This window comes from Genypterus blacodes, unplaced genomic scaffold, assembly GCF_046128005.1.
Source record: "Genypterus blacodes isolate CSIRO-AG114 ecotype Tasmania unplaced genomic scaffold, CSIRO-AGI_Gbla_v1 ptg000032l_1, whole genome shotgun sequence".
Classification (NCBI taxonomy): domain Eukaryota; kingdom Metazoa; phylum Chordata; class Actinopteri; order Ophidiiformes; family Ophidiidae; genus Genypterus; species Genypterus blacodes.
Genome location: NW_027466845.1, coordinates 3,690,204 through 3,701,464, shown reverse-complemented (window position 1 = coordinate 3,701,464; position 11,261 = coordinate 3,690,204). Strand labels below are relative to the sequence as shown.

The 11,261-nt window shown below is 46.5% G+C and overlaps 1 protein-coding gene across 1 annotated transcript in view; it reads left to right on the top strand.

The window, feature by feature from the left end:
- The first annotated feature begins 9,330 nt into the window (after window positions 1-9,330).
- The window catches only part of robo1 (roundabout, axon guidance receptor, homolog 1 (Drosophila)), a 124,489-nt gene continuing 122,558 nt past the window's right edge, over window positions 9,331-11,261 (top strand). Inside the window, exon 1 of the mRNA XM_076146049.1 lies at window positions 9,331-10,179. Coding sequence (XP_076002164.1) covers window positions 10,119-10,179 — 61 coding nt within the window. The 5' untranslated portion in view covers window positions 9,331-10,118. The remainder of the gene's footprint in view (window positions 10,180-11,261) is intronic.

Here is an 11,261-nt window from a genome sequence, read left to right as displayed (position 1 = left end):
CTCAGAATTGTCTTCCTCTTCCAGTACAGTTATCATTAGATTATTTGCGTTTAGTTCAAATGTACACGTTTCATCATACACATACATAAAAAGTAGCTCAGTAGTGTTTGTAGTCACGTTGTTTATGTGTGTTTGAATGCACCAACCTCCATAATCAGGATGGAAACATTTTATTTCCCTCTACTATCCCCCCCGCCCCCCCTATTCATTGTCACTGACCCATAAACTTTAAATCAACTTGTCTCTTCATCTGACAAAGTTTAATCACGACCTGCCAAACGCCGGCATCATTTGTTAGAGGAATGAAACTTTATAGCAGCGTTTCTGCACTTAATCACTCCACAACAAATGCCGCTTGCCAACTTGTGCTCTCACGTACAAACGCACAGCTGGGCTAATTTAATAGGGACTAGAATGAAATTGCGTCGGCGCTGCGTGTTTCAGTTGGGACGTGTTACCACATGAATGGAGGGTAAATCTGACGGTATTAAGCGGGGAAATTAACAGCGCCGCGTCTTTATTTAGCTTCACCGTAGCTTGGGGAGTTCTTGTTGGTGTTCCTCGTATCCCTGCAGCAGGCCCGGTGTTTGTTAGTGCTGTGTAGGTGTGGAGGTGGCCTGGCCTGCGTCTGGATACATGCGGCTGCTGACAGCTTTAGCATGGGGGGGAGATGGAGAGCTCTGTTCTCCATTCGTCCTTTCCTCTCATTACTGGGCTGCTGCTGGTGCCGCCGCCGCCGCCGCCGCCGCTGTTGCTTTGGCCTTGAGTTCCCACCCTGAAAACCAATTTCCTTGACAGAGTCACCCCCACATACATCGCCCAGGAGTCAACCACGGCGTCAGCGTGTCACCATGTCTCCATGACACCCACTTATGTTCATCAGTCTTAGTGCCCTGGTAATCATGATACAGGGAGCAGAGCAGCGCCGGCGCTCATTTCCTGGCAGAGCAACAACGGAGAAATATCGCCGACGATACCTGCAGGAGTGATTCACTGGAGGTGTAATGAGTCATAACCTCTCACTAATGTCCTACACACGGCCCTGCGCTGCTGAGGCCAATGTTCATCATCCAATCTCTGTGCATCTCCCCGATCCCACACAGCTTAGCTTCGCGCCGTCGCAGAGAAAACGCTCTATTAGCCTTTTTGTTCTCAGGACGGTAGGGGAGTAATGTAGGCGAGCGGCGCTGGAGTGGTGTTAGATTTGAGATGGGACTTGGCAGGGGCGTGCACGGGGTTCAAAAGCACACGGAGCGCGAGGTGAGGATTAAATTGGAACGCTCACATCGGCTTTTGCAATGTTCTCGTGATAATTGCGAGGAAGATTGGATAGGGCTCTGCTAAGTGCTAATAATCAGCTGCTCCTGCCCTGTTAAACACACTTTTGATTTGTTCGGTGAAAGGATAATAACTGTTTTCTTCAGATGAAATTGTGCCTGCGTTTATCGCCGTCTCAATGAGGAAGAGGAGGGAGTGTTTGGGTGAAATCTCGTCTCTAAAGCCCACGTATTTTCACATTTCACAGATTTTCATATACTTGGCTGGGAATCTGTGACATCATTGTTTTCACGACACTTTTTCATGACGCAGATACGGTGTGATGTGTTACTGCTCTGCTCACACACATCAGGAGTGAATCTGCGTTTTACAGAGTGGATGAAGTTGCATTGTGAATCACAGCGGATAGTATCAATTTTCAAACAGCTCTTCATGCTGTTTGAAGGGTTGAATGTTTATTACCTCTGCCATAGAGATGAGGTTACCGGTTTGTGTTTATCCAGTAGCAGGATATTAAAAGGCATATATGTGATGCAGGAAGAACCTATTATCTGTTGGTACCGGTCAGCCTGATGGTGGCGCTGTAATGGACACTTTTCCATTTCCATTTTAGAGTAGAACTTTTGAAGTTTAAGTCGTAAAATCAAACATTTTCCCTGGATTTCTTGTGTGTTTTTTGCATCCATATAGGCCACGCCCATTTTTTGTATCTCCTCCAAAAATGCTAATTACCAAAAAAGTTTACGTGTAGAATCTCGGGACAAAACTTTTATCTTTGTTTTTTTTTGTTTATGTTCTACATGAAGTGCTTTCTCTCCTAAATGAATCAGTCTACTGTAACCAAACTTAGTTGACATCTGAACATATGACTTATGATCATGGTCTCGTCAATAACCATTCATCCGGGGGCCTTCTACAGTAGTTAACGCACGTTTTTAAAAAGTACTTCAGCGGAAATGACTTTCCCAGGGCATTTAAACACACAGCTGTGTATGTTCCTGGGTTAACGTATTCAAATAGTATACACACATGTCATTTCGTGGAAGGTGATTAAGTCTTGGAGCTCTCATACAGGTTTATTAAGCCGGGCACTGAGGGCGTGTGTGTCTATGCTAATACTTTTCACAGCGCACAGGAGATGCAACACTGCCAGGAAATGTGTGTGTGTGTGTGTATGTGTGTGTTCCTTTCAAGAACGACCAGTCGGCGTGTGCCTGCCAAAGACTCATCTGCTTGTCAATTAGCCATCTTTACGAGCCAAGAATGCCTCGCCACCTGAATGACAGCGCCGTGCTCTCTTCTCTTGGAAATTAGTCTAATAGCTGTCCGCCTAGAATGACGGCTTTATGATTCGCAAAATCATTTCTGCTTTTATTAGCTGGCGTTATGATTCATACGTAGTCACGGGCGGCGCATGAAGTCGAGCCGCCGGTGCCAATATCAGGCCTGAGCCTCCGTGCCGGGCTCTGAGCTGAGGGGACTAAGCTGCGTGGCAGAGTCTCAGCAGGGCTCAGCCTCTTAGAGAGAGAGAGAGAGAGAGAGAGAGGAGACTATCATGAGATCAGGCGCTGTAAATCTGAGCACCACCTGCTCCCCCTGGACTCTGGCTCGTGGTGTGAGGTCAGAAGTGGCAGATATCCCATCGATCATATTTATTGCGTTCATCACAGCGCCAGGTTTGTTTTGGCAGCTGATTGCACCATAGAGAGAGAGATAGAGAGAGATAGAGAGGGAGAGAATAGGCTTTTTATTTGAAGGATGGGCGACGCTTTTAGCTTGAGCAGTGTTTTTGCATTTCTCTCTGCTCTGAGTCTTAGGAGGGAGATCAGTCAGTGATGTGGGCTCTCAGGTCCCATCAAAACCACAACTACTGCAGAATGATTTTATAAGTGCAGGTCTGGAAACTTTCTGGGAGGAATAACTTAGGAGTAAAATATTAACCCGTCACTTTTCAGCTCTGTGGCAGTTTGGTCTTGAAGTTGAGGTTTGTCTCAGGGTATTGATATTTGTGTCTCAACTTGTTTGATTGATCTTTCTTCCATCGTATGAGGACAAAATGTGGCAAGCCGCATTATTTGAGCTGTGAATCTTTGTTTATCCTCCCCAACTATGTTTTATAAGTGGTAAATCCTTTGAAATACTGAAGACGAGGCTACAAACCTGCTGTCATCGTCGTTTCACTGGCGTGTGATTGGCCGGCGATATCAAAGTGATAAGCACAAAGGAATCTCTTGGCTCACTGCACTCCCCCCGCTGACACTCATTAAATATAGCTGCTTTAAACCAATCAAGCCAATTAAGCATGAAACACACAATGCTGCTCGTTTCTGTTGCTCTGTGAGGGAGGAAGAGGAGCGACAGTCATTCAACAAGCTCAATGAGAGGAAGAGCGTTCAAACAAACTCGTCAACTGGATGCTGTGTTTGTGTGTTTGCAGTTATGCTCATGTTAAAATGAGTGAAAACATCCCCGTGGTTCACTTTCGTCACTTTGGTGTGTGTGTAAACTACATTTCACATGAGGATGAGTGAGTTAACTGTAAAGTGTGTGTGTGTGTGTGTGTGTGTGTGTGTGTGTGTGTGTGTGTGTGTGTGTGTGTGTGTGTGCTCTCATCATTGACTCCCTATCGCATGAAAGAAGTGGATGTAGCTACTTGTGTGGTTAGCTACTGGAAAAGCTACTGACAAGCTACTGGAAAAAGTAATTAACACACTGTAACAATAATAATAATAATTGAGGAGGAGGAGGAGGAGGACGACGTTTGAAGATGGCAACAAATACATATTTCCCCCCCTGCAGACGTGTGGAACATTCTGCTCAGTATCCTGGACGTTGCTGTGTTCAGATCCAAACTCATCTTCAACAGTCTGAATGTATTTGCACATTTTCTTCTGCTGACTTTAATCAAACTCCACAGGCCGTGTCCACGCCGACGCCAAACAGATGCTAATGTGAGGCCCGTTAATAGAGCGCGGGCGGGCGGGGGGATTCAACGAGTGCGGGCAGGCGGAAAAGCAACAGCCTGTTTACCGGCTCGTCCGGCTTTGTACCCCAGACCTCCTCCTCCTTTCTCCTCTGTTTCTGTCTCCCCCCCACTCCTCCTCTTCTTCCTCCTCCTCCTCCTTCCGCGAATATCTTGCAGCAGTGTCATGCATGGTGGGGTGTGGGGGTGTGGGGGGAGGCTCCCTGAACAGAAACAGATTTGTTTAGCTCGCTGTCCTTTTCTTTCGACGGACCCCCGTCTCTCCTTTTTTTTCGATCGCGTCTGAAAGCTGAACAGAGGATCTATAGTGAGAGGAAAGTTCTTACTCCTCTGTTCATATTTTGTTTCACTCTGTGCTTTGCCTCGTATTCCTTTTGTGCCTTTCACTTCAGTTACTCGCCCGCCTTTGGCATTCGCTCAATGCGCCGCTGACGAGAGACATTTTTAGTCAAGTTTGTCAAAGTGTCTCTCTCTCTCTCTCCGGCTTGCTTGTGTTTGTTGTGTTTGTCCTTGGGATGGAGCCCAGAAAGATGCATTCTTGGGCTCTCCTGTGAAGCAGAGAGACCCGAGCTGCGTCCACGGAGGACAGGCAGGGTGAGACGTCCTGACACACACTGAGGACTCTGCCTCAGATGTTCCAGAAATATGACAGGGCTGCACTTAGGGTTCCACTTTTGATCCCTGCTGCTGTTTGTCATGGTTTAAATATACATGAAGTTCGTCTGACCGGCCGACAGTGTTTTTCATTAACCCCACAGTGTCTCGCCCCATTGGCCTTAAGTCAGACAAATCTCCAAATTGCTACTTTGCCCCGTAATTATTCATCTAAACGTTGTTATTTGTGCTTGTTGACGATCTCAGCAGCTCCACAGTCACTAATGAGGAAAATAAAAGGTTTCTTTCAGTTGAAATTGCAGATTTCTGCTTCATGCTCTTGTGCCGCTGAAGCTGCACCACTCCCTCGCTGTCCAATCAGAGATGATTTGTTGCCTCCTTCAGTGGTTCACTGACACGCCAATGATTTGTGACTTCCTCCAGGACTGCGGGTCATCTCTTCTGAAGCAACAATACGTGTGCGAGACAGCCTGGCATCCTCTCCTCTCCTCCATCACCCCGCGTCTCTGCCGTCATCTCCTCCTCTGGCTCGTCGTCAGCCTCACGTTTAAGGATCTGTCATAATACTCGGAAACATTTGTCTCCCCCGAGCGTGCCGTGACACAGGTTGGGAGTCCTGCCAGAGAATCCGCTGCGAAACAAAGCGCTCTTCATTTAAGCGTGATACATTTTAAAGATTGGACTGACCGCATATATCAGTCATGCGCGGCTACTGGCTGCAGGAAGTTGTGAAAAGAAGAGATCTCCATATGGTCGTAAGAGCGTTGCATGAATGCATTTCCATATGTTTACACTACTCCATTTTCTGGATTTGCCCATCCATTGAGGTGGGTGAGGAGAAGAGAACAGAGCTTTGAAATGATGAAAATGGATGCATCTGTCAGCTGGATTCACCCAGTATACAAGTCGCCTTCTCCGCGCTTGTTCCAGTCTGTCTATAGGCACTCGTCAGACTCAACACTATCTCTGCCTCGCGACGGGTTTTATGTGCAACTGTAAAACACATCCCAGACGAAAACAGAGGCGGGACAAGGATTTCCTCCAGCTATTCCTTGATTGTCTTGGAACACGTTGAAAGCTTCTGGATCGCGTGCGGGCCCCTCTCTTACCTCGCGTTATTCACGTTTATCTTTTCAAAACAGCTCGGAGACACGTTGCCTATCGCCCACGCCGACAAAGGCTACAAATCTGAATTGCCGCCTCGTAAAGAGAAAAGTAGCGCAATGAATAAATAAACGGATCGCTCCTCAAGGCCGGGACAGGAGACGATAAAATGCTGCTGTCGTGAAAGCGCGAGGCCATTGAGGTACGGTAAGCATCAGCCAAAGTGCCAGTGAAAGGAGCTCAGACTGCTCGGGCTGCTCGCGTTCTGTCCAAGGTGACTCCAACTGCAAATCTGATAAGTTTCTGTTTACCTCTTGAATCATTTCATTTCGTAGTGGCATCATAAACCTTCAACCTGTAGAGTGTGAGACCCAAAATAAGGCACTTTCTCTTACGGACGGATAGACACTCTTGTTGTTCCGTCTCTTCTCTTGAGGACCAGGCTCCGAGTTCGCCTCTCAACAGGGGGGCGTCTTTTTGAAGGGGGAAAGTTTTTGTTTTATGCCATCTTGTTTTGCGGCGCTCGTGAGACAGGAATGAAAGCAGCTTAATAGTCTGGGGAGAGGGAATGCGGTCTTGCGTGTCACCCCCCCCCAACGCCTCCATGCTGAGGCGGCCCCGGTTTTGTGAGGAGTCCAACGTGTTTGAAAAGGACTCAGCGTGCAGCCCGTCCTGCTTCATGCCTGCACACATCAGAGGAGATGAAATGGCTACAAACTCCTTTTGAATGATAAAAGGAGAATTATTTGTCAGAATAGGCCGGCACGATGAGAGGCGGCCCGTCCATTGAGAGGTACGATGGCGAGATTGAGAGATGGGGTAAACTTCAGTGGGCACGTTGCTCATAGACTTCGCCTCATTAGGATCCCATCACAGTCTTTGGAGAGGGGGGAGATAGGGGGACGGGGGACATTGTCACTGGGTTTAGGAGACGAGCCAAGCCTGCAGGAGTTTATGTATTTGGCACATCTGAGGGATAACAGCATCAAGGAGTCTTGCTGGGAACTCTGCAGTTTGTCACTATGTTTGTCGTTGGTATGGGTTCTTCCTTCCTTCCTTCACTTTTCTTAATTATCACTTCTCCAGGAATACTTGTGAAACTATTTGGATAAGTTTTAATGTAGATGAAGTCGTCTCAAGTGCTTTTTCGTGACTTTGTCTAAACTGCAGCCATGCAGCTTGTGTGTTTGCCTGTGGTGCTGTTCGCCGTGTCGGTCATGCTGGGGGTCCCCAAAGATCACAGAGGTCTGCAGGCGAGTCGCCGCCTGGCCGGGTTGCACAGAGCCCAGTCTCAGTCTTGCACGCGGCTGGACGGCTCTTTGGGATTTCACCAAAACCGCCAGACTCTTCTGCACTCAAGCCACAACAAGCCGCACAAATGTAACCAGGTTTTTCACAGTAAGTGTCAAAATCCCTGCTGCATTACATCACCCGAAAACATCCACTCGCCAAATGTTTGTCAGCTCTGGTTTTCTGTAGCGGTTGTTACAAGAGTCAGTTTTATTTTTCTCCCTTTATACCTTTTTTTTTTCTTCACAATCTTGGGAGTTTTTTTGTGCGTTAAATCGATTCGGATGTGTTAAAAGCTCTCTGCTGTCTCGGCTGCCATCACAGCTGAGACAATATGTCGTCCTTCCTGCCTCTGTGCCGGTCTGATCAAGGTTTTGGGGGGGTGGGGGAGAACACAGAGAGCCTCTCTGTTCACAGAACTCAGCTGTTGTAATCTGTGTGCTGGATGTTTTTATGACAACCAGTAGAGGAAGGTGCAAATACAAAAAGTCTGCTGCAACACCGAGCAAAGAAAAGGTAGCGGCTGTTGGCAGGAGGTTACAAGTCTAAATTCCATCATAAATAGTTTCTATGGTGAATATGGTGATACCAGCAACAGGAAATCGCCTCTTTCTTCTCACATTGCCTTTTGCCTGTCAACCCACTATGTCTAATTAATGCGAAAGAGAGACGAGTGCGTCTATTTTGTGCATCATAATTTGATTTCACATTGGATACAGCTGCGCCATATCAAAAGTGGAAAGGCTTGCATCCTTTAGTAGCAATCAGCCCACTCAGACGCCCGGCCATGCTGGCTGGGTAAGTGAGGACTTTGCTGATAATTGCCTCTATGTGACAGTCCTCTCCTGCTGGCTCCACGGGGACAGAAAAAGGAGAAAGAAATCGCTGTTGAATTGGAAGTATTCAGCTGAGCGGCCATTTACAGCTTTCTGGAGAAAACAAGGCACCGGAGGGCGAAGTGTGAATGGACGGTGAAAGCTGAATGAGGGTTTCAGACATGTTAGGTGTTGAAAGAAGGAGGTATGTCAGTCAGGGACGCACACAGAGACCCCCAAGAGGTTAGCAAAGGGGTTCTATAGAACAACACCGGGCCCAGTTAGATCCAACTGTTACTTCAACAGAGGCCACATTTAATGAGATAATAACTGACTGCTCTGATGAATCTTCACTGTTGTCTCAACACCCACACTCTTCATCATCAGCGGGTGTCTGAGACCCGGATACAGTTTGGGAACCTGTGGGCTTGAGGACTGGTGTCTGTTGTGTAGTCGTTCCCAAATATTCCACTGGAGGGCGCTGTTTGGTAACGAATATCCAACATGGCGTTGACATGCAGGCTTGTGCTGAGCTGAAGGGGGAAAAGTCTCTGTTCAGTTTATTTCCAGTCAAACATGTTTCATATATATTTTAATACTCTTCGCACTGTGATAACGCGTGGTTGAAATTATGGCAATATTGAATATGATTATATATAAGCAGCCATGCAAAGCTACAAGCCACACTCTAATTCATTTACCCTTTGATATGCTGTATATATATATATATATATTTATTTATTTATTTATTCAATATCTGAAAGAGTAGCAGCAGTCCATTTAGCTGAATTTAGAGGAATATGGAAAACTATTTAGGGATTAATAAGCCTACATTGTTGTGTTTGGTGCGTTTAAAGACACACGTTTGTATTGCACACGCAAAGAAATAGAGGAATAATACAAGTATGTAACCTTTTAATATTGCATATGAAGTGTAAAACAAACAACTTTACCTTCATTAACAGCCACCACTGTTGTTGGATGTTATAGGCATGTAACCGCTGCTGGGGATATTTATCTACAAAAGGAGCTAAAAAGAAAAAAAATTACTTCAATTACTTCTTCGCTCTTTTTCCTTAATTTTCCCTACATAATGTAAGAAAATGGGTCTGTTGTTGGGATCCGGGCGGGAAGAGGTTAAAATTCCCTTCCTGGGAAACATCGGCGGGTCTATGGAGGGGGTAGACACACACACACACACACACACACACACACACCGAATTGACGAAGCATTCCGGCTCCCCCCTCTTTTTGAATGAAGCGGCAGTGAATATGAGTCCGCCTTGCCCACCACCGCGCCTGGGGTCCGGGCTCTGAGTCGCGCTCATACGCACACACACACACACACACACGCTCACACACACACGTGCACACGCACACACGCGCGCGCTGAGGAATCAGAGGAAGAGGAGGAAGAGTGTTCAGCGTGCGGCGGGGGGGAAAAGTGATGGAAAAGTTGGAGTGATCTTCTTGTCTGGGATCTGCTGGATGAAGGGAGGACTCGCGAAAGTTTCCAACCCGAGTGACAGCTTCCCGACCCGGGCTGAAATAATGTTACTGCAAGGATCGAGACCCGGACTCACACTTTGATCTGACATAAGAACTTTTTTTTACCCGCTGTGGATTTACGCTTTTGCCTCTTTTGTTGTTGTTTTGGAGCTTTAACGGTTTGAATGAACTCGCCCTGGATGACCGCAGAGCGCACGGCAGAGAGAGAACGGGATGCGATCACAGAAAGACAGGATCGAGCTGATACCCATCTGAGGAAGAATACACTCTCTCACACTTGCTGATCAATCGCATCATGTGTTAAAACCGTCGGCGCTGCTCGGTTCCGATTTTTTTTTGATACCACCTTTGACTGTAATTGTTCTTTCGAACCCTAACAAAAAACAAATCTGGCAACATTTCCAAGCTTCTGGATCGTGTCGAGTTGAGTTTCGCCCTTTGACATGAAGGATCAGATGCCTGCGGAGGGTTTTGAATAAAAATCTGGATTACACGACCTCATTTTCTCATAAGAGAGACGCTGAATGATGTCTCCAACTTCTATTGGAATTGTATTTCTAGTAGGAATTCTCCAACAGTGCACAGGTAAGATCAGTGATTGGAAAGTATGTTTATGAGTACGTTATTCTTCTATATTCCTCTCTACTCTATTAGGTTAAATATGGGGGAAAAGGCAGATAAATAAGCTCTTAAGTTAATTGTGTGCAGGCCTGTTATGAAATGCATGCGGTTACTGAAGAATGAAACTCAAGCAAGTCATCATTTATGAAATATGTGCTGCTGAAACTTTTGCCTTGATGCTTGTGCGTAGCTAATGCAGCCACAGACATTTCCAACCATAAGAAGACACTTAAGAACTCTGGACTTCAGTTAAGATTCTGTGTGAAATACGCCTGATGTTTTGCATTTCCTTCTCTTTAATGAGGAAAACGTATTTCCCTGCATCGGACTCAGACTTTCCCCACAAGAAAGTAGATCGGGGTTAAATGGGTTTTGTCTAAGTTTTCTTCTAAGAGCTGAGCACACATAAAGTCACACACATGAAGTGCTGAAGCCATGTGGGATCAGTGCAGAGAGCAGCTATCATCAGTCATACGGACAGCAGGAGCCCCTGTGGAGAGCCAGGCTTCCATGTTTGTCACGATTCTGCTCGTGGATGACTCTTAATGCTGAGTGCTCACTATCTGCAGCGTGGATACTCTAATCCCGGCTCCTCTCCCTCTCGCCATACACGCATCTGCTCTGTTCTTGACTTTACAACCTTTACAAGCTTGTGCCCCTTTGTCCACCCACTGAACGTGGAGCTCCTGCAGCTTGATTTCCACCATCTTTGTCCTCGTTATGCCATCTGTACCATCGCCTCTTATCTTCCACATACTTCCCTTCGAAACCCTCGCCGCTGATGTCTTTATCGAGCTCCCGTGTAGCGCTCGATGTGGCTTTCCAGGTCATTTGCTCCTGAGTTATGAGGAAGCGAATGCCTGCCTCCCCATGATGAGACACCAGAGGAGGTGCATCATGAATACGGGGCGTTTTTGTCCTTCGTGACAAAGAAAAAGTTGTACTTAACAGATAAGTTGAAGTGAGCGTCCCTATATGGATGTAATAAGGTGATTTATCACTTATTCTCATGTTGGCTTCATCTATTTCATGACGTCTCATAGAAC